Consider the following 24,492-nt stretch of genomic DNA (forward strand, 5'->3'; position numbering starts at 1 on the left):
ATTCATTTCAATATATTTTAAAAATTTCCTTGAGGGCTTCCCTGGTGGTGCAGTGGTTGAGAGTCTGCCTGCCAATGCAGGGGACACGGGCTCTTGCCCCGGTCCAGGAGGATCCCACATGCCGCGGAGCGGCTGGGCCCGTGAGCCATGACTGCTGGGCCTGCACGTCAGAGCCTGTGCTCCGCAACGGGAGAGGCCACAACAGTGAGAGGCTCGCATACCGCAAAAAAAAAAAATTTTCCTTGAGTCTTCTCTTTTGACCCATGGATTATTTAGAATTGTGTTGTTTAATTTACAAGTGTTAATTTCCCATTGTCTTTCTGTTACTGGTTTCTTGTTTGATTCTATTGTGTCCAGAGAACATACTCTTGATGGAGAAAATTTTCACATACTGAGGTATGGAGAAGTCATTTTGGCTTATACATGGTTCAGCCTGAACTTTGGGTGAACTAAAGCAGCCTGACTCCTGGCCTGTCAAGTACACACAGTGCATCTGCTTTAACCATTAAGGTAAAGAATGTCTGTTTCAAAGGTAAGGATAAATAACTCCCTTCCTATAGCTTCCAATGTTAACACTCCCTCAAAGATAAAGTTCCCTTTCCAGACACCAGAGTCTTGCTGTCTCACTGTATATGTAATAAATCTGTCTCTTTTGAAAGCTTGAAGGAATATACCCCTGTCATGTTTGATGTATGCTCTTTGTTCTGATAAGGTTTAAGCTTGTGCTAAAAACCATGCTTCAGGGGAGTGGTTCCTCAGAGCTATCTGAGAAGCTCTCTCCTGGGCTACAGTTCTCAGTTTGGCTCAAATAAAACTCTTATATTCCTATCTTAGATTGTTTACTTATTATTTCCATCAATACTCTCTAAGATTTCAGTTCTATTAAATTTGATAAGATTTGTTTTACAGTCCAGCTTATGGTATCCCTTGGTAAATGCTCCATAGGTGCTTGCATAGAATGTTTATTCTACTGTTTGGGGGCGGAGTGTTTAATAATTGCTGATTAGATATTATTGTTTGATGGTGTTTGAAGCCACAGGAGTTGGGGAAAGGCCTGGGGCTGCTTGGAGTGACCGACTCTGGTCACCCAGAGCTCTGGGTTGTTCCTGGCTTAATTCCAGTATACATACCTCTGGTCCACCTTTCCTCCTGACAACTCTTAACTACACACAAGTCTACGTCACTTCAACATGGCCGCCCACAGGCCTGAGTGACTACAGGGGCGCCGCCATAATGACTTCAAATTTAAGACATTTAGAGAGGGGCGGGGTTCAGCAGAGCGCCATGTTGGATACTGGCAAGTTTTGGCAAAGAAGTCGCTACTGAGCATGCGCACACCCAGGACGCGCCTAAGGAATTCCGCAAGGACAGGGAGGGATCCAGAAAAAGGAAGCGGGTGCTGTTGTCGTTCCAGTGATTAAATGACCACTGTCTTGAAAGAGCGTGGGTGAGGGACTGGTGAGTGCAGGGAGTTTCCGAGGGCTGAGTGAAGAGGTGTCTCTGATGTCCGTGAAGAACAATCGGGTCAGTGATGGAGGCGGTCAGTGGATGGAATAATAGGGGTCGGTGTGGTCTTGACGGTGGCTTCCCGGCGGATTGATAGTGGGGTCTTTAATGGTGGGTCCGCGGAGACATGGGGTGGGAGTGATGGGGTCTATGATGGTGGATTCCCAGGCGGAGTGATGGGGTCTGTGGGATCTTTGATGTTGGATCTGTGGACGGATTCCCGGAGTCTGTGGGGAGTGGGGAGGATAACTGGGGGGGCCTGAGTAATGAAGGTTCTGAGGGGGAAGGATGCTAGATCTTCATTGATTTCCTCTCTTTTTTCTGCTTACTGGTTTGTTTCTATTTCTGATATTTTAAAAGTTGTCGATGGAAATAATCAATAAATAATCATAACAGGAGTAGAAAAGAGTTTTATTTGAGCCAAACTGAGGACTGTAGCGCAGGAGATAGCGTCTCAGAAGGCTCTGAGGAACCTCTGGGTTGAAGCATGATTTTTAGCATAGTCTTATACTTTATCAGAACAAAAATCATACATCGAACATGACAGGGATATATTCCTTCAAGGTTTTAAGAGCACCAGATTTAGTACATGTAAAGTGAGAGAGCAGGACCTTGGTGTCTAGGAAGGGGATGCCATGTGAAGGGAGTTATTTATTTTTATCTTCGAAACAGACTTCTTTACTTTAATGGTTAAAGCAGATGTGCTGTGTGTGTTCACACAAGTTCAGGCAGAAACATGTATAAGCCAGAATGACTTCCCCATACCTCTGTATGTGAAAATTTTCTTTATTGTTATCATGGTACACTTTGCTAGAGACTTTTTGATCCCTTCCATATCCAGGTTAGTAGCTACTGTGTCATTCCTAATATTTATGTATCATTTTTCTTTCCCTTTTTTATTATCAATCATCTCAAGGTTTACTTTATTGGTCATTTCGAAGTACCGATTGTGTTTATGCTCTCTTCTGTTTTTATATTAATTTTATCTTTTTATTTTTAGATAGTTTCCCTTTTATCTCCATTTTATGTAAATTGCCATTCTTTCCCTTATTTTCCCAGTTTTATACTGGATACGTTTAGGGGTATAAAGTTTCTTTTATATACATCTTTATCTTTGAAATGTATAAGTTCAGTTTGATGTTCCACTTTGATCCTGAGTTATTGGAGTTTCTTCATTCCCAAATTATTGATATGTTTTGTTTATTTTAAATTTTATTATATTGTCATAAACTGTAGACTACAAAGTCTCAACTTTTAAAAATTTGTCAAGATTTTCCTTGAAGACAAGTTACACAAGTTACATTGAACTTTGTTCAATGGCTATAGGAGAAAGTATATTTTCTGTTTGTGTGGTACAAACTTCTTTTAATGTATATTAAATATAGCCTGTTAGTATTTTTCAAGTTTTTTTCTTTCCTATTTTTGGTCTACTTGATTCATCATATTCTGAAAAAGATATAAAAATAATCTCTCACTAATAATTCACTTTGTAGTTTTATATGCTTTTTTTGCTAGCTTTATTTGTGTGTGTTTGGGGGAGAGACACACATAAACCTAATGGTTAATGCATTTTGTATCATTTTTTTTCATTTATTGGATGCTATTATTACAGGATCCCTCTTTTCAGCAAAAAGCAATTTCAATTTTGAATTTCACTTTGGTATTTATATTGCTATCCTTGTTTTCACTTTCATTTCATTTGGATGATTTATCTTTGCCCAGGTCTTTATTTTATATTTCTATTTGTCTCATTGTTTAGGTTAACTACTTATAATAGATACATTTTAGTTTTCTTAAATCCAACCTATAACCTAGTCTTTGTTTGTCAATAGGATAATTTTACCTTTTCAGTTTAGTGTAATAATGATTTACCTGATTTTTATACCTTCTGTTTTAATGTTTACTATTTATTTTAACTCATTTTCTTTTCCTTTTTCATACTTTTATTGGATTGATGAAATTTCTGTTCATTGTTTCCATTCTACACCCCAGATAACTCCTGTTTTTTTCCTGAGATAGTTAAAAATGTTTTGTCATAGGATAGTATTATTAATTTTCTGTTTAATGGCCTCCTTATCACATAATCATCTTTTTAAATAATTACATCTCTCTTGCAAAAATTATTGCTGAACAATTTTTCTATTTGCTGTTTCTCATCTGATTTATTTTACATTTGTTTGGAATACTTTTTGTGGGTATTTTCCTCAGGTAATGATAAGAGATATTCTTCAAGTGCTTTTATTTCTGAAAATGTCTTTGACCCTAACAGAAGTGGTCCTTTAGATGCTACTTCTGATGTCAGTTAGCTTTCATTACTGCAGATGGGGCATCTTGATTTTCTTAATTCTTTTTCTGTAAATAATCTGTTCTTTCACACATGATTTAGATGTGTTTTAGATTTTAAAGTTTACCTTTAAAATTCAAGAATATTCCTAGATTTGTTCACTGATTGAGCTCCAACTGGTGTGTGTGTTTGTGTGTAAATTTGTTGGAAAGGCTAATGGTGTAGGCCTAGTGAGTGGTGTGGATAGTGGTAGGAGTCCTTGGGTGATTTCTCAGAGTCCATCACAGGTATGTCTGGAATTGGAGTCTTGGGATCACTGATGGAGATGCATTGTGGGTAGTGTGGACAAAGAACACTGCCTGCCATTTCAGTAAACAAAGTATGGTGTGGCTATCAAGCCATCAGCCACTGCAGCCACCCCCCACTGTGCATCCTGAGGGGAATCCAGAATGGAGAAAAGCAGGATATTGGCCCTAGATAGTTTGATGCATGTCAAAGGAATGATTTCAGTGAGCCTAGACTCTTGCATCTCCCATATATAGGAAAGTGCTAAATTTATTAACTTGAGATGTCTGGATTTTCTTTAATTGACAGTAATCTTTTGATGTTCCAATTAGATGGTTTTGGTTTTGTTTTGTTTTGCAAAAACTCATATATATTCTGGCTCCTCCCTTACCTCTTTGGAACAGTCCCTCAGAGCTATCTGAGGGGCTGTATCCTGGCTTAAGTCCTCAGTGAGTCTGCTGAATAAATAATAATCCTCACCTTTTAGGCTGTGCATTTTTTTTTCAGTCGACAGTAGTGATAACAGTGTGGAGGCCAGTTATTGGTACATGTGGTATTGTGATATAATAAGAAATATATATTTTGGTTTTCATCCACAGTTCCCAGCACATAGCTCCTAACACCTTTATTATTTCCTAAGTGATAAGGGCTATAGGGGCTTCTTTTGTTCCTGTGTCTTGAAATAGCATCAAAGGGCTAGGGTGAAATTGGTGGGGGTTTTTTTGCTATAAAACGTTCCTTTCAACCACACCTGAAGTGATGTTTGGAAAGGCCCTAGTGAATTGCTGGATGGGGGCTGGTTGCCAGGGGAACCAAGCAAATTATTAGCATTTTAGAACTTGAAACCCACTCTCTGGCTGGAGGTTGAATCAGTTGCCAATGGCCAGTTATTTAATCAATCATTTGTACATTGTGAAGCCTCCATAAAAACCCAGAAGTGTGGGGTTTGGAGAGTTTCTGGATTGAACATGTTGAGATTCTGGGAGAGAGATGCACTGCTTCCGATGTATCTTGCCATAACCATCTCTTCTATTCTACCTGGCTGTTTCTGAGTTATATTCTTTTATAATAAATTGGTAATCTAATAAGTAAAATATTTTCTTGAGTTCTATGAGCTGCTCTAGCAAATTAATGGAGACTGAGGAGGAGGTCGTGGGAACCTCTGATTATAACCGGTTGGTCAGAGCACAAGTAACAACCTGAACTTGTGATTGGCACCTGAAGTTGGGGTGGGGACAGTCTCGTAGGACTAAGCCCTTAACCTGTGTGATCTAGTTCTAACTCTTAAGTAGATGGTGTCAGAACTGAGTTAAATTGTAGAACACCCAGCTGGTGTTGTAGAATTGCTTGGTTTGCGGCCCCCTCCTCCCAACACACACAACACACACACACACACACACACACACACACACACACACACACACACACATACATACACATTTGGTGGCCAGAAGTGTTGAGAATAGAGGAAAAATACACAGGAGGAGTTTTTCCTTTTCAGGGTGTGATTGATGTAGAACCAGGACCATGAGATAGAGATGTTGGAGGTTCTGTGATCAGGGACTGTAGAATGAGTGATTGTGATCTCGTGGAGAGAGCAGTGAATGGTGGCTTGAAGCGAGATCTTAGTTCCATGCCCAAGAATTGGACCTGGGTAGCCTGGCTGAAAACCAAGAATCCTAGCCCCTAGACCAGCAAGGGCAAAGTTTCCCTGGCTCTTGCCCCGTTTGAAAGCAAGAATGTTTCAAGGAGGCAGAAACCGTAAACACAGGTACAAAGTTTATTAGAGACACAGCACAACATGTGGGAGAGACATAGAGAAACAGTTTGTATAGTTAAGACAGAAGCAAGGCAGAGACACACACCCGGAGAGAAAGAGTATGGGCATCCTCCCTAAGGAGGAGGAGTGAAGTAAAGAGGTGGTTAAATCATTTATATAAGGCATTTCGTCTGGGTCTTTGCTTATCTTTAATCAGTTATCTCACTTCTTTTTCCACACCTGACCTATCCTAGGTCCCTCCCTCACATGTATGCACATCTTTTTGCCAAGATGGATTCCAGTGCAGAAGCCTGTGGGAAGGTTGACACCACCTATTATGGGGTGGCACCCCCTCCCTTTTTTGACCCCTGAGGAGCCTTTCTATGCATGTGTAGTTGGGGAGGTCTCCTTGACCTCAAACATGAGAAATATGTGGTCTCTTCATCGTTTATCTGGGCAGGACTCAGCTCCTGTCTGCCCCTGCCATTACTGTTATCTTAAAGTGTCCACTGGAGGCAAAGTGCAGCTGTTTACCCTGTTCCTGTGTTCTTTCTATCTGGAAGTGTAAACAGGAAGCTGGCTGTAAATGTCTAACCTGGAGCCCATCTATTTCTTGCCTCAAGAAATATAAACAGAGGATGGTTGTAAATGTCTAGCCTGGAACCCATCTATCTTCTGCCTCAATTGCGGCCTGTGGGAAGCAGGACAAGGGAACCAGTGATTCTGATGTGTGAGTAATGGCTGCTGGGGTGAGGTCAGTGTGCAGCAGTTGACAGTTGTAGTAAGCAGATTGAGGAGTGGGAGTGAGGAATTGAGTGTCAGGGTTGGTGATGACTTGAGGGGCTGGTGAAGTCAGATAATGTTTGATACAGTAATTGCATTCTATGTGGATTACTGATCTTGTAATAATAGCAGTAATTAATATATAACAAGCACGTATGTGCCACACATGGACTGAGTGCTTTTTAAGTATTATAAAATTGGTTTATCTTAAAAGTATAAGGATGAGGAAACTGAGACTGAAGTAAGTTCTTCAGATTGTCACAGCTAGAAGATGGAAGACCTGGGATTCAAATGTACATTGATTTGGCTCCACACCTCATATATTTCCCCTGTGCCACCCTGTTCCATACTGTTTGATGCACTCTTGCGAGGACAGCTGAGAGGCTGTCACTGAGTGGCACTCTCTCTGTCAGGATCCCTTTGTGTTTCCACAGAGCCCTGAGGTCAGACCACTTAGTTGAACCTTCAGGATCATTTTTTCAGACTCCAGCCCAACTTGGCCCGATAATCACTGGCAGTCTTTGGACCCTCACTCAACTTAGGGCTCCTGGGAAGACTGGAGTTCTAAGGAAACAGAGGTGAAGCTCATTGTGAACATGCCAGCCAAAAAGAGCTTGTCTCATAGATCCCATATCCAGTTCAAATCCTGGCTTGGCAGGAATATGACAGTTCCTGTGAGTGGGGAGGGGGAAGCCCAGAAGCACGAATCTTCTCAGAGGTGGACTTGCTGAAACAAAGCATGATCCTTTGCAATGTGAACAATGCATGGCCCATGTCATGTACTCAAAGGCTGTTCCCTGTAGTGGGAGAGGATTTATTTTTTTAAGTTTTTATTATAGAAAATTTCAAACATACAGGAAAGTAGAGAAAATGTTATAATGAACCTACAAATGCCCTCATCACCCAGTCTCAATAATTATCAACTATTTGCCAGTGTTGTTTCACCTATCTCTTCTCACTTGCTTTGTTCTAGTTAGAATATCTTAAAACAAATCTTGGATACCATGTCATTTCACCCACAAATACTTTAGCATGCAAATCCAACTGATGTGGACTTTTTTCTCCCACATAACCCCCAGGCCATTACTCACCTAACAAAAGTTACAGTAGCTCCTTAATATCATCTGCTATTCAATCTATAGTCAGAGTTCTCTGATTATTTTGGACAAAGAAAGTTGTCATCTGCTGTATCAGTAAACAAAGGAAGTTGTGGTCAACAATCCATCAGCCACTGCACTCGCCCCCACTGTGCACCCTGAGGGGATTCAGTATGGAAAAAACCCAGGATACTGGCCCTAGATATTTAAGGTGCATATCAAAGCCATGATTTAATGAGCCCAGACTCTCGAATCTTCCCATACATAGAGAACTGCTAAATTCATTAACTTGAGATGTCTGGATTTTCTTTTTCTTTTCTTTTTTAAAAATTTTTATTGGATATAGTTGATTTACAATGTTGTGTTAGTTTCAGGTGTACAGCAAAGTGAATCAGTTATACTTATGCATATATCCACTTTTTTTTAGATTCTTTTCCCATATAGACTATTACAGTGGATTTTCTTTAACAGTAATCTTTTCATGTTCCAGCTACCTAATTTTTTTTTTTTTTTTTTGTAAAAACTCCTATATATCCTGGCTCCTCCCTTACCTTTTTGGAACAGTCTCTCAGAGCTATCTGAGAGGCTGCCTCCTGGGCTTAAGTTCTCAGCAATTCCGCCGAATAAAACATAATTCTCACCTTTTAGGTTGTGCATTTTTTTCAGCTGATGTTATCTAAAAAATGACTTTTTAAACTTTTCCTGTGAAAATTTAAAAAATACAAATGTAGAGAAACTAGTATAAAGAAGCTTCATTTAGGGGACTTCCCTGGTGGTCCAGTGGTAAAGAATTCGCCTTCCAATGCAGGGGATGCGGGTTCAATCCCTGGTCAGGGAACTAGGATCCCACATGCCACGGGTCAACTAAGCCTGTGCACCACAGCTACTGAGCTTGTACGCCTCAACTAGAGAGCCCATGTGCCACAAACTACAGAGCCCATGCGCTCTGGAGCCCGTGTGCCATAACTAGAGAAGAGAAAAACCCCACGCCACAACTAGAGAGAAGCCCTCGTGCCACAATTACCCATCAATTTTCACAATTATCAACTCATGCCCAGTCATTTGTCGTCTATCCCTTCCTCCAATATTTCTTTTCTTCTGCTGGATTATTTTGAAGCAAATCTCAAAGATTTTGTCATTTTATCCATAAATATTTCAATATGTAAAATTCCTTTAATAAAAATAGCCACGGTGATATTATCACACCTTAAAAAATTACAATACATTTTAAAGTATCATTTTATGTGGATTGGATTGGTAAGATTTAGAGGCTTGATCAGATTCAGATTCCTTTTTTTGTTTTTGTCTTTTGGGGAGCAAGACTACTTCCCATGTGATATACTTGATCAGGAGGCACATAATGTCTGGTTATCTGTTTTGTGATGTGAGCAGCCATTGATGATTGTTTCTTAGATCCATATTTCATTATGTGTGCAAAATGGACATTTCTATTTCTACCATTCTTTTACTTTGTTGACTTATAAAAATGCATAATGTGAGAGTTGAGAGTTGTCTTATTTGGGGCAAAATGAGGACTATAGCCCAGGAGACTGTTTTATATAGCTCTGAGAAACTGCTCTGAGAGCTAACGGGGAGGGTCAGTATTATATATGATTCAGGTGAAGGGGGTGGTACGTACAGTCAAGCACACATTTTGGCAAAGTCTTGCTGCTAGTCCTGCGAAGGTTGCTGCTAGTCACAAGGAGCAGATGTCTCTGTTAATGATTTTAATGCCTTTCTAGATATGAGGAGATGCAAGAATTTGGGCTCATAAAATATTCTCCTGAAAATATCTTACTATCTGCAGGGCTGTTCTGCCAGTTTTTGCCAGAGCATCAAGTGCCTCATTCCTGATCTCCACCCTGAACTCCTTTCAGGATGTGTTGAAGGTCAGCAGCTGCAGTGGCTAGTGACTTAACCCTTGTAGAGGCAGATGGCAAGTGCCAATTTTTAGTTGGCAACTTGTAGCTGGAATAAGTATATAAGCAGAAAAAGAAATTCCTTCATGAAGTGTTTGGTTATGCTTGACTGAATCTTTTGCTTTTTGACAAGTTTCAGAAATAACGGTTTGATTCCCTAATACTTTCCAAAGGTGCTAGAAATGTTCTCTCTCTTGATCTGGATGGCAGATGTGAAAAATAGGGGAAAGTGATGTATACTTAATATTAATGTACTTTACATAAGTTATACCACACAAAAAAATTAGCAAAGAAGTAACCAAAATGTTGTTTATATTAGAAAGTGTATGTTAGAAGCAAAAATGTTAAAAGTCCATCATAAAAAGATAATGGGGAGGATAGGTCTAGGGTAAAAGGGACACAGTCCCCAATGTATGAGTCTCGATTGGAACATGCTTTCAACAAAACAGCAAGAAAAGGTTTTTCTGGTGTCATTGGGAATTTTGAATATGAGCTGAATATTAAAGTGTTATAGAATTGCTAATAATTTTCTCAGGCATGATAATAATCTTTTAGGAGATTGATGTTATGAATTTAGGCATGAAGTGTCATGATATCTGCAACTTTCAAATGGTTCAGCCAAAAAAACCCTATATACACTAGTATACTCATATACATGTATGCATTTACATGTAACTATATGTGTATGTAGAAAGATTAAACAAATATGGCAAAATACTAATTGTTGAAACTAGATGGAAGGTATATGTGTATTTCTTGTACTAATAATTCAACTCTTTATGTTAGAAAACTCAATAAAAAAATTAGAGGGGCTTCCCTGGTGGCTCAGTGGTTGAGAGTCCGCCTGCCGATGTAGGGGACACGGGTTCGTGCCCCGGTCCGGGAAGATCCCACATGTAGCAGAACGGCTAGGCCCGGAGCGGCTGAGCCTGCGCGTCCGGAGCCTGTGCTCCGCAACGGGAGAGGCCACAACAGTGAGAGGCTCGCGTACCACACACACACAAAAAAAATTAGAAAACAGTGGCTTCAGTTAGTAGGTGACTTAGGTCTTAAGGTTTATTAACTAGAACCAAATCCACTTACTATGTTGTAGTTAAGACAAAGTTTCCACTGACAGTTCCCTTTTAAGAATGGGAAGCGGGAATTCCCTGGTGGCTCAGTGGTTAGGACTCAGCACTTTCACTGCTGGGTCCTGGTTCAATTCCTGTTCTGGTAGCTAAGATCCCGCAAGCCGCGGGGTGTGCCCCCCCCCCAAAAAGAACTGTAAGCAAAGAACAGTGAAAAAGCTAGCAGTCGCCCTTTTTTTGGTCTTACTTATGGATGTTCTCACTACTTGTGAGGGGCTGGTCACAGAAGCTCAGAGCAAAATCATTAAAAAGTTACTTTGCTTTTTACTAGCAAATAAGAAAAATATAAACATTCAAATTACTTATAATTTTACCATCACCCAAATATTATATCTGTTAACATATAGTTCCTTCCAGATAATTTTCTCTATGTGCATGAATTCATTCATGTATGTGTGTATGTACACACATATTGTTCAATGAAAATGGACTCATACTGTTTGGTACATATTTTTACTTAGCATTTTAACACATTTTTCTACAGTAGTTTAATTTTACATGACATTATGTCTATATTATGCCCTATAAAGTATTTAAAGCTGTCCACAATTATTGTTATCAAGATGTTTCTAAACTTTTTTTTTTGGTATTAGCTGTGGTAAAACTCCTGGATTTAAATCTTTGTGCAACACAGGATGATTTTTTTATAATGTAATTCTAGGAGTAAGTTTTTGGGTCAGTTGCATGGACACTAAATGATGTATATGTCCATGTGTGCCATTGACACACTTCCTTCTCTCATCGGTCCCTCTATCAATCTGTTTTTTCAGATCTCTGCCCCTTTCCCAGAAGAACCAGAAATGACCAAGTCCCTGGTGAGTTCTTATTTGTTCATGTATTTATTTGTTGCTTTCTTTATTTTTTAGTGGATTTTAGGAGGCATCTATTAACCCATACAGTAAATGTGTAAGTATAAATAAATGAAAACTAAGATCAGAGAAAGTAAAGAAGAGATTATCAACTCCAAGTCAAGCTTGGATTATAGGTATATGTGAGTTGTGTGGCTTCACACAGTTATGAACTTTGAACTGTAAAATTGTCTCTGATCTTCCTGAAAGACATAGCAATGATGGAAGTGAAGTACATGGTTTATATTGTTGAAAAGTAATTTATTTCATCTATAGTAACTATTTCCTGGTTTTTGATGTTTGAGAAAATTTTTGATAGATCTTCAGATGAATGGAGATAGGACAGTGTCTTTAACAACCCTGTTAGAAGTTCACTAACAGGTTTTCTATAGTGACTTACAAAGCAGTGCGTTGCACACTGGCACATGACTTCAAATTCTGATTTAATAGGACGGGGATTCCCACAGGATGTTAGTGCTGCTGGTGCAAGGACCACCTTGTGAGGCAAAGTTTTGAGTGAATGGATGTTGAGTTTTGTCAGTTGCTTTTTCTGCATCAGTTGACATGGTCAGGTGATTTTCCTTTTTAGCTTATTGCTGCCGTAGATTACATTGATTGATTTTCACATATTGAGCAGGCTTGCAACCTCTGAATAATTTCCAGTTGGTCATGACATACACTTCTTTTTATATATTTGTATTTGCTAGTATATTTTTTAAGGATTTTTGTATCATGTTTAGGAGGGATATTGTTCTATTTTTTTCTTTCATTACTACTATGCATGGATGAAAGTCCCAAAACTCCACTTGGCTTTTTTCTTTTTCCATACCACTCCATTGGAGTGTGATGGGGCCCCTCTGTTCAACCAGGTAAGAGTGGGAATCTAAGCTACCCACTGGGTCTTTGCTGATGGGCATGGCATCAGGCCCAGAGTTTTCTGTTTATTTATTATGTTTGGCTGGAGCATGTTTTGCCTAAACGTTTTCTGTTTCTAGATTGCCCCTTTCCTGGTCTTTTAGCTAGAGAGAGCAGACTTTTCTGTGAGTTTTTTTGTTGTGCCTTTGTTGGTATTTCTGGGTTGTAGGCTTTTCTAGTACTTGCTCAGGGCTGTATGAGTCAATAGACTTCAGGAAACTCATGCTGTGTAGTTCCTTGGTTCCTGAGGTCCCTAGACAGTTTGCTTTTTTTTCTTTAAGCTTTCAGTCTTCTTATGTTTGCTTTATGGATAATGTCTATGGTTACTAGAGGTACTTAGTGGGTGAATAGGGACAAGTGCGTCTACTCTGTTCTTCCAGGGGTTGAAGTCAGTTCATTGATTTTTTTTTTAAAGGAGGAGTTATTTATATATTAAGCATGGTCTTTTTTTTTTTCAATTTTTTTACATGTTTGTTCTTTGCATTTTAACTTTTAAAAGTAAATATTTAATTTTGAATATCATTAAGGTTATAGATATGTTTACTCAATCAAATAGTTTTTTGAAGCTTCATTTAAAAAAAAAACAAACCACCTGTTAGCTGCTCTCTTATCCCTCAAATTGCAGCTTCTTAAAGGTAATCACATCACTCTGAACTCAATTGAACTAATTTTTTTAGTATTTATGTTCCCATGTCTAAATAACATGTTTATATTGGTACCTTTTGGTTTTCAGTTTTAGGCAGTTTCTACTGACTTAGCACAATGGAAAATAGGAATTTAACTCTCTTTCAGACACTTAAGCCTTCAACACTTACACGAACATTTCTTCTTCCCCTCCTTCTAATATAGGTATATCATAATTTTGGGTAAATCAATAGGCTGTATTTATTAATATGATTATTTTAATTATATTCACAGCTGAACCATTTATTTTACCTTTTATGCACTATTTTTTGTTTTACCTGGAATTTATTATTGTTTGGTTTAATCATGTTTCATTTTACATATTTGGATCACTAATTCAACTTCACATTCTTCCCAGGTATATAAATATCTTCTCAATATGTTAAAATATATTAGATAATAACAGTAATCACAAACATTAATATAGGCTTACTATATGCTAGGCACTATAAACATTCTCTATTAACTGATTTAATCATAACCCCTCTGAGGTATCTATAATCATTATCCTCATTTTACAGAGAAGGAAACAGATCCACAGAGAAGTAACTTGCCCTGGGTCACACTGCTAGTAAGTGGTGAAGCCAGAAGTAAAACCCAAGCAATTTGGCTCCAGAATATAGGTATTTATTTCAGCTGTTGAAAGAAGCTTCCCTTAGAGTCTTTGACCTGCTTGAAGTTGCTCTCTATTTGATACTCATCTACTGACTTGGGGGTCTCCCTTTGGCATGATACTAGGAATTCCTTTCATGTCTCTCAAGTATTGGAGCTCTTGTTTTCTGGCTGTTTCCTGATTTATGCTTTCATTTTTAGAGAATATTATCCAGTAGCTCTCTAGAAAGTATTGTGTGGAAAGTAAATTTTTTGAGACCTTGCATGTCTGGAAATATTTTTATTTTACCCTCAGTAATTTCATAGCTAATTCTAGATTGTAAGTCATTTTTACTCAGAAATTTTAAGCCACTCTTTTTACTTTTACTATCCCATCTTTTCTTACTGGGTGTGATAGGCAGAATAATAACCCCCAAAGGTATCCACATCCTAATTCCTGAAACCCGTGAATATGTTACTTCACATGACAATAGGGACTTTGAAGATGCGATTAAGTTAAGGATTTTGAGATGGGGTGATTATTCTGGGTTATCTGGGAGGGCCCAGTGTAATCACAGTTCCTTATAAGTGAAAGAGGGAGGCAGAAGGGTCAGAGTCAAGGGGAGATTTGAAGATGCTACTCTGCTGGCTTTGAAGATAGAGGAAGGGACCACGAGCCTCTTAGAAGTCATATAAGACAAGGAAATGGATTCTTCCTTATAGCCTCCAGAAGGAGTGCATCCAACACACTGATTTTAGCCCAGTAAGACCTATTTTCAACTTCTGACCTCCAGAACTGTAAGATAATAAATTTGTGTTTTAAGTTTGTGGCAATTTGTTGCAGCAGCAATAGGAAACCATTACAGATTTTGGTACCTGGAAGTGGAATGATGCTGTAACAAATACCCAAAAATGTCAAATGGCTTCGGAATTTGGTAATAGAAACTGTAAAAATTTTGAAGAGTATAATAGCAAGAGCCTAGATTTCCTCGAACAGATTGATAATAGAAATATGAATGTTAACTCTGCTAGAGGACTCAGAATGAAGTGAGGAGCACACTAGGAAAAAAGCTATATTGTTTTAGAGAATATTTCAATTATTATAAACAGACTATTGATAGAAATATGGGTGTTAATGGTGCCGCTGCCGAAGACTCAGAAGGAAATGAGGAACATGTTACTGGAAACTAGAGGAAAAGGACATCTCTGTTATACAGTGGCAGAAAGCTTAGCTGAATTTTGTCCTGTAGTTATGTGAAAAGCAGATTTGTCAATGATGAACTTGTATTTTTCTCAGAGGAGATTTTCAAGCAAAAGGTTGAAGATCTAGCCTGGTTTCTTCTTCTTGCTTATAGTAAAATATGAATGTTAAGAGACAGATTGAAGGAAGAACTGTTGAGCAAAAAGGAACTAGGTTTGATGTTTTGGGAAATTTTGGGGCTATCAAGATTCCAAAAGATGCTAAAATTAGTTTCACTGTAGGAAAGTATGCTCTTGAGAGAAAGTCAAGGGTGTGGAAAGATGCTTGTATATATTTCTAGGTTTTTAGAAAAAAACCTAGGTATTTAGCAGGATGAATAGGGTGGAATGCATTTAACTTTTTTTTTTTTTGAACTGGAAGTCTCAATCTTTGCTGTTAATTTGATTGTTTAATTTATTTATATTTAATGCAATTACTGATATACTTGAATTTATATCCAGGTTTTTTTTTCTTTATTTCTTTCTTTCTTTTTAAATTAATTAATTAATTATTTTGGCTGCGTTGGGTCTTTGTTGCCGGGCACGGGCTCTCTCTAGTTGTGGCGAGCGGGAGCTACTCTTTGTTGTGGTACCCGGGCTTCTCATTGTGGTGGCTTCTTTGTTGGGGAGCATGGGCTCTAGGCACACGGGCTTCAGTAGTTGTGGCATGCGGGCTCAGTAGTTGTAGTGTGAGGGCTTAGTTGCTCCGCAGTATGTGGGATCTTCCTGGACCAAGGCTCGAACCCGTGTCCCCTGCATTGGCAGGCAGATTCTTAATCACTATGTCACCAGGGAAGTCCTATATCCAGTTTTATTAGTTTTATGTTTGAACTGTCTGTTTAATATTATTTTTACATTCCTTTCTTGACTTTCTTTTAGATTAGTCAAAATTTTAATTTTGTTAACTTGCTTGTTATACATTCTTTCATTTGTTTCCCTAGATATTACAATATCCATTTTTAACTCATTATTCCCTTGCCCCCTTCTCAGTAGATACTAAAACACCTTAATTCCATTTGCTGCATTTAAATTCTACACATATTTTAAACTTCACAAGATATTACTGTTACTGTTTTTGCATAGTCAGTATTTACAGTATTGTAAAGTGGGATTTGAGAAACTTCATGAATCTTTGAGTTGCTGTCATTCACCATTACTTTTTCAAATTTTGCTTCTGCCTCATATTCTCCCTCTTTATCTTCTCAGACTACAATATGTTATTCCTTTTCACTGTGTTGTACATGTGATACGTCACATGCACTTGTGTTTATTTTATTAAAAAAAACCTCTGTGGTCTGGTTTGTATATTTTCTGTTTGCTTGTCTTCCATTTCAGTAATTCTGTATTCTGCTATTAAACCTCTCTCAGTTCTTAATTTTAGACACTGAATTTTTCTGTTTTCATTTGATATCTTTATTATAAGTCCCATTTTCTCTAATGAAATTCTCCATCTTTTCTTCTAACTCCAAAGTGCTGTAGGACTGTTTCTTTTGAATTTTTTTCCTCTGGTTTTGGATATTTGGCCCTGTTTTCTGATAGGCATAGGATTTCTTTTATTGTATCAAAACATGCATAAAGCATTGTAGAAGATCTAGATTATGATATCTTTCTCAATAGTGGATTCATCTTTCCCTGAGCAGATAGAGTAGAAGATGAACATCTTTATCCAGTCAGGCACAGTGTTATGTTGAATCAAGGCTGAGTTTAAGCCCTAATAATAGTCTACCTTTGGTTCACTCTGGCCATCTAAGATTTTCAGCTGAGAGCCTGGTTTGTCTTCTGTGGACCCTCCTCCTTACAGATGCCAACTCTGTCTTCTTACCAGACTACTAAAATTTTGCTTTGCTTTTCAGAGGTTATTCTGCTTAAGTTTTTAGTCTTCTGCCCATACAACCCTAGAATTTGACAGATGTCCTGAGAGGAAGATTGGCCATGTGTTTGAGTTCTGGTCTCCTTCACATACCATATATATTGCCCATTTAAAGTGTGCATTCAGTGGGTTTTAGTATATTCATGGAGTTGTGCACCCTTTTTCACAGTTTTAGAACATTTTCTTTCTTTCCCTCCCTACTCCAACTCATACCTTTTAGCTGTCACACCCCCCCCCCCAACATCCTTCCATTCCCCCCTAGCCCTGGGCAACCAGTAGTCTTCTTTCTGTCTCAATAGGTTTGCCTGTTCTGGACATCTCATATAAATAGAATCATATAATATGTGGTCTTTTGTGACTGGCTTTTTTCACTTAGCATAGTATTTTCAAGATTCATCCATATTGTAGCATAAATCAGTACTTCATTTCTTGTTATGGCTGAATAATCTCTTGTATGGATATACCACATTTTAAAATTCATCATTAGTTGGCAGACGTTGCATTGGTTTTATTTTTGATTATTCTGATGACTAATTTTATATCTAAGCATTGACATATATATGCTACCAAATGTAAAATAGTTATCTAGTGGGAAGTAGCAGCATAGCACAGGGAGGTCAGCTGGGTGCTTTGTGATGACCTAGAGGGGTGGGATAGGGAGGGTGGGAGGGAGGCTCAAGAGGGAGGGGATATGGGGATATATGTATACATATAGCTGATTCACTTTGTTGTACAACAGAAACTACAACAGAAACTAATACAGTATTGTGAAGCAATTAGTCTCCAATAAAGATCTAAAAAAAAAAACAAATCATTGACAAATCCAATGTCACAAAGATATACCCTTCTTAGCTAAAACTTAAGAACATTTAGGTCTTTTGATCCATTTTGAGTTTATTTTTTTAATATGGCATGAGGTAGGAGTCCAACCTCATTTTTTTGCATGTGGATGTCCACTTGTCCTAGCACCATTTGTTGAAAAGACTATTTTTCCCCTTTTAAATTGTTTTGACACCTGTGTTGAATTATCAGTTTACCCTAAATATGAGGGTTTATTTCTGGATTCTTGGTTACATTCCATTGAATTCTATCATCTATACTTATACCAATACCACACAGTTTATTGGAAAAAGAAGCCTATTTTATTCATCTTTTTTAAAGAAAGAATTGACTTAGTAGATTGATGAGTGCAAAGTGAAAAGCAGAAGATATATTCTAAGTGAAGTGTTAATGAAATATGGCATACATAGAAAAGAATGCACAAATCATGTATGCAGCTTGATGAGTTTTCACAGCTTATTCTTTTGTAACCAGCACACAGATAAAAACAAAACAAAATACAACTCCAGAATATTATCAGAACCATAGAAAGAATGGCATGATACTTTTAATATTTATTTTTTCCTTGAAATAATAATGTAAAATTTAGGTATTTAGTCAGAATCTTATATGTCATATCATGTTAAAAATTATTAAAAATAAGTTTCTAAATATCTTGTTCCTGTCCTGCAATCCTGATCCTTTACATTGAATAAGCATGTGTTTTTCCAGGGATCAGTGTCTTTCAAGGATGTAACTGTAGACTTCAGCAGGGAGGAGTGGCAACAGTTGGACCTTGCTCAGAAAAGTCTATACAGGGATGTAATGCTGGAAAACTATTTCAACTTGATCTCAGTGGGTAAGCACAGCTCTGCTGGGTAAGGCTGTACCTAATTGAGTGTATTTTCTTTCTCAGTGGAATTTCTGAAATCTGTGAGATTTCTGAGGTACGTGGGACTTTTAAAGACTGCAGGACATCTGAAGTATGTAATAGTTTTGTCCTTATTTTTTGTCCTGTGTTCTTAACAATATTATGAATATACTTCTGTTCCCCATGAACTTTTCTGGAAAGTAAATGGAATATTTCATTGTATGACCTCTGAAATCAAGTATTTTATCATTTCCTGTTATTAGGGTGTCAAGTTCCCAAACCAGAAGTCATTTTCAACTTGGAGCGGGGAGAACAGCCATGTATGTTGGATGGTGAAATCTCAAGCCAGAGCTATCTAGGTGAGTAGGGAACAAAAAGCATAAGAGATAGCACAATCGAACTGCAGTTGTACTGGCAGAAGCTGACAACTTTGAAGTGCTATTGTTATGATGTTTCTCAACATTCTGAACTTTTGGAACTGCATGGATAGAGTTGATATTGGCCCCTTGGACATCTAAATGCCATCCCCACTTCAGGCCCCTTCCAATATCAGTGTCTTTGTTGCTTGACTTTTTTTTTTTTTTTTAGCAGAGTTCCCTGTGCTATTCAGTAAGTCCTTGCTGGTTGTCTATTTAATTAAATTAATTAATTAATTTAAAAAGCATCTTTATTGGAGTATAATTGCTTTACAATGGTGTGTTAGTTTCTGCTTTATAACAAAGTGAATCAGCTATACATATACATATATCCCCATATCTCCTCCCTCTTCGTCTTCCTCCCACCCTCCCTATTCCACCCCTCTAGGTGGTCACAAAGCACTGAGCTGATCTTCCTGTGCTATGTGGCTGCTTCCCACTAGCTATCTGTTTTACATTTGCTAGTGTATATATGTCCATGCCACTCTCTTCATCCCACTTTGCTTGACTTTTTAGGAGGGATGTGCTACAACTACTGGTATGTTGGATTTAAGATACTGCCTTTTTGCTTTTCCTCCCTTTTTATAGCATTTTTTTATTCTTTTTACCTCCATCAAGGTCTTAAATCATTTTCTTACACATTCAGGGGCTCATAGAGTTGCTTTTTAAAAAAATTACTGTGGGTCACACTCCTGCTGATTTCTTTTCATTGTTTTTCTTTTCCCTTAGTGCTTCAGAATTGTCACCTAGAGATGGCCTTATTATATCTTCTCCCATGCCTCTCCTCCAACTGTTGACTTTGAGGGTACCATTACCTACAATTGGGGACAGCTTTTTATTGTATGTGATATTAGTAATTATGCTTCCTGACATTTTCTTCCTACCTGGCTAGTGTAACACAACACTCACTAGGTCTTTCTGATTAATTTATTAATTTTGATATTTTAGAAAAAGTTTCTGTACCTTGTGTGCAGGAAATCGAGTAAATCGCAGTCCTCAGTTTGTAGTCAATATATTCATCACTCTGTTTAAGCTCCCCTTCTTATTTTATTTCTTTCATAACTTTTTTCTTTTTTTTTTTTTGCCACACCCTGCAGCATGCAGGATCTTAGTTCTCTGACCAGGATCGAACCGTGCCCCCCTGCAGTGGAAGCTCAGAGTCCTAACCACTGGACGGCCAGGGAATTCCCTATTTTACAATTTAAAAAAAATTTTATTTTATTTCTTTACTTATCCCTTTTAATCCTCACTCCCTGTTTGTTTTTATTCTTCCCAGAGGCAACTGCTCTATTATATTTGATATGTTTGCAATCTATCCTTGTATTTGTGGGGTATTTATAAAATTTAAATTCTTGGTCATTTTAATTTATAGAAATGGTACTGTGCTGTACGTCCTACTCAGTTTCTTATTTTTTTCTCTCAGAACTAAATTGGTTCATGTTACAATGTGTTTTTCTAGTTCATTTCTTCTAATTGACGCATACATTTCATAGTGTGTATATATACCATATTTACTTGTCCAGCTTTCTAGCTACTACAACTAGTACTGTAATAAATTTCTTCATGAACTATTCTTATAGGAAATGAGAATTTCTTGAGGAAGAGTAGTGGAATTGTTTTATTACTGAGTATACTAATACTTTATTTAACTAAGTATAAACATGTTGTTTTCTAGATTGGATGTATTAGTCTGCAATCCCCTGAACATACAAGGGCATCAGTTTCTCCACATCCCTGCCCATATTTTTAATAATTTCACATAATGTGGCTAATCTGATGGATTTTAATTTCTAACTATTGTTTTAATTTGTGTTTCTCTAATAACAAAATATTTTGAACATCTTATCATGTACCTTGTAGTAGATTCTGACTTCATTTTTGGTATTTGACTGCTGACACCTTCTAAACTTCACCACTTTCTCTTCACCTTCTGCCGCACATCTGGGCAAACTTACAAGAAAGTCTAGGTGCTCTCTCCCTTGGTACTAGTGGGAAGTTGCACTCTATCAGTCAGCTTAGCCCCATATCCCAACCACCATAAAAAACCCAAGCAAGTTTCCTTTTCTTGCTCTCTTAAGTCACTTTTGGACCTGCTTGGGAGCGCTCCCTTTAAAAGCCTCATTGTGTGAGTAATGAACCTTTTCACACCTTATTGGTATGTGTGTCAAATCATCACTCTTGAGATTTGAACCAAATTTGGGGTGGGAGTCCATTCCTCCTCCGCAGGTGACTTAACAGTTGGTATGTAGTAAACAGGATCTTTAGGCGATGACCACCACCAGGGGGTCTTTCTTCTCTTGTTCTGTGGCTTTACTGCTCTCTGGTGAGTATACACTTTGAGCTGTGTTACTTTATGCTACATTTGCTGAGTCCCACAAGTCTCTGTCATATTTTTTTTTCTCTGTGGGTGGGTGAGGATATATTTATTCTCTCAGAGTATAATTAATAAGTGGAAATAAGAATCAGAGTAAATAATCACATTTATATGTATATTTTGTAGGCTGATTAGCAATAAGTGAAATTGAAATAAAAATGACAAACATAAAAACATCAAAAAACAAATAACAGTTAAAACAATGATGGCAGGTACATTGAGAAACAGGTACAATGCTGAAAGCTCTGTAAGTTTAGCCAAATCTTTCTGGAAAGAACTCTGGAAACATATAATAAGTGATATTAAACTGAACATGCTTCCTGCCCTGGAAATTCTACTTTGGGGACATACTCCAAGGAAGTAAGCAAAAGAAAAGTCAAGAAGTTGACACAAAGATTTTTATGGCTACACTATGTATGAGGATAAACTAAACATCCCAAATGGTCCAAACAGAGGAAAAACTACCATAACTATAAAAAAAAATTATAAGTATAGGAAGTACTAATATACAGAAATGTACTATGAAATGTTATGTGAAAGAAGCAAAAACAAATAATCAACACAGAGTTTAAATACATGTAATGTACACACAGACCTTAGCAGGGTTTATAAGATTTTAAACAATATAAATAAATTATAATGCTCTGTCATATTTTTAACCAATTGAAGTTGGAAGTTATTGGCATTATGGGACATATGTAAAGGACAATGCCTTCGTTAAAGTGGCCTAGACCTATCTGTGTGTCTCAGATTGAATCATGTGTCTCAATTCTGGCATAAGCCTTTCAGGGGAACAACTGATACCTTACACATATAAGGGCCCATCAGGTGGCTGCTTGTGTGGAGGAAGAGCAGTTACAGTGCAGCATGCTAACAGCAGATGGTACACCTTTCAAAATTTTGTCATATTTTATTGTGCTTTTTGCTTTTCCCTGTGACTCATCTTCTCAAATAATTCTTTATGCTCTTTCTACTAATTTTTCTCTTTTATAAAATATCAGTTAGATGCCTTCCTCCTTTTACTTTCTAGTGATATCACCAAAACCATGTCTGTATTTACTTATGCCTGGATTATTCTAACCCTATTTGGATGTACTGTTTCCTTTTTTTTTTTTAACTTTTTTTCTTAGATGCTGATTAAAATATTCTGCTTATCTTGTCATAGCTATATGGTACAAAATATTATCTAACATATGACAAATTCCTCTCTCAATGGGTTTATAAACTAAAGGAAGAACATGCCTCATATTTGCAATTCACATTTATCTCTGTTTAGTTTCCATAATCATGTTCACTTTGTTTTAACACTTTCTTTAATGATACCCCTGCGTCTGACCCTTTATTTTCTGGCTTATCTGCCTATTCAAATAATCCACATACTTATGCTTTGCTCTCAGGTTTCACTTACTCCTTGAATTGGACCTAACTATTACAGCATACATTGCTTTTCCCTTTTCTAATTCTTCAACCCCCAGAAATTCAGAGAAAACAACATTAATTTGTGTGATAACTGAGTCTTTTACCTCTTTTTTAAAATGTTTCCTTAGAGAATAGTTAGTGAAATTAACTTCTTTAATTTATGTGATAGGCAGAGGAGGTTATTTTGTGTTATTTCAGAGGGATTTGAAAATTTTTCTGCTAGGAGTAATTCAAAGGGCCAATAATTGTAATTAGAAAGGGAAGATAACTGCAAGAAATGTTTAAAATTTCAGGCTTTGAGCATTAAGCATTTGTTATTGTGCAAATCTATGCCGATTAAATATGAGTATGAAAGGCTCAGAAATATCTGTGTTTGTTTTTAAATTAAAAGAAAAGAGAGTCTTCCTAGAGTTGTGCTGAGATTTGAGATTCATTTTCAGAGCATAGAACCCTAAATGATCCATGAAGAAAATGAATTTTGAATAGGAACAGAGGACCAGAAAAAGGAAGCTTAATGGGGAAAAGGAAAAGAATATATGTTTGGATTCAGTAATAAAATAGATTTTAGTGACTGGTGGAAAGATAGCTTGCATACATTCATTTTATTGGCCTGAATTATGACTCTGTATTTTATTGAATGAGTAATTCAATGTGTGACAGAGGAATTATGGATAAACTTTTTACCACAGGAGCAAACTTTTTACATTGAACATTGTTGGTAATAATGTAAATGTTGTCAGGTGTAGCAATGGGTTTATAAGCTAAGGAAGTGAAAGGTTGCAAAAGATGAAAATCCATGTTTAGAAATCAGTATTAGAGGTCCTCAGGATTAATGAAAGCCATTAATGTGTGTGAGTAAAAATGTAATATAAAAAATAAAGAATGTGTTTGGGGACATTACAAGGCCTTAGAGATAGAATGAAATGGATATGAGGTTAGACTGTGTCTATATTCAAGAATAATCTAATTTTTACTTAAATATTTACTGAGAGTCTTGTCTTACACACTATTCCAGGATTTGGAATATTAGTGATTCTTATTCTGGGCAAGAATGGTATATTGGAGTAAAACTAAGCCCCTGTCACTGAGAGACCCCCAAGAAACAGTGACTTAGAGAATATAAACATTGACCCATCACATGACAGTTCCAAAGTGAGTGGTCCAGGTCTGCCAGGCCACTCTGCTTCCAATGACTATTTAGGGACAGAGTTTCTAGAAAGTCATTGCACCATCACCTCCTAGAGCAGGGGTCGGCAAATATTTTCTGTAAAGACCCAGAAGTAAATATTTTAGGCTTTGTGAGGCATGTGATTGCTGTCATAATTACTCAATTTTGTTTTGAAGCCCCAAAGCATCTATAGACAATACATCAATGAATGGATGTGGTTGTGTTCCAATAAGAACTTTATGGACATGGAAATTTGAATTGTATATAGTTTTCATGTACCATGAAGTATTACTCTTCTTTTGTTTTTTCAACCATTCAAAACTGTAAAATCTTTTCTTAGCTTTTGGGTAGAGGCCTGGATTTAGCCTGAGGCTGTAGTTTTCTGGTCTCTGCCTTGGGCATTGCCAGCTGCAAGATAGCCAATGGGAAGAGGAGAGGGTTTTGGGAGACACACCCACTTCCTTAAGACCTTGGCCTGATTACAACAAATATAATTTTTACTCCCATTTGATTGGTGA

At 37.4% G+C, this 24,492-nt stretch overlaps 1 protein-coding gene across 5 annotated transcripts in view; it reads left to right on the plus strand.

Moving 5' to 3' along the window:
• The first annotated feature begins 1,360 nt into the window (after positions 1–1,360).
• Positions 1,361–24,492, plus strand: part of ZNF484 (zinc finger protein 484) — a 30,245-nt gene continuing 7,113 nt past the window's right edge. Inside the window, exons 1-5 of one of the 5 annotated variants that reach the window (XM_060015067.2) lie at positions 1,367–1,524; positions 11,531–11,575; positions 13,729–13,830; positions 18,459–18,709; positions 18,861–18,956. In XM_060015067.2, coding sequence (XP_059871050.1) covers positions 18,920–18,956 — 37 coding nt within the window. In that variant the 5' untranslated portion in view covers positions 1,367–1,524; positions 11,531–11,575; positions 13,729–13,830; positions 18,459–18,709; positions 18,861–18,919. Of the gene's footprint in view, positions 1,525–11,530; positions 11,576–13,728; positions 13,831–18,458; positions 18,710–18,860; positions 18,957–24,492 lie in introns of all 5 variants that reach the window. The other 4 variants (XM_060015065.2, XM_060015064.2, XM_060015063.2 and 1 more) reach the window with 4 other exon arrangements.

The sequence above is a fragment of the Delphinus delphis genome, chromosome 6 (assembly GCF_949987515.2).
Source record: "Delphinus delphis chromosome 6, mDelDel1.2, whole genome shotgun sequence".
NCBI classification, from domain to species: Eukaryota; Metazoa; Chordata; class Mammalia; order Artiodactyla; family Delphinidae; genus Delphinus; species Delphinus delphis.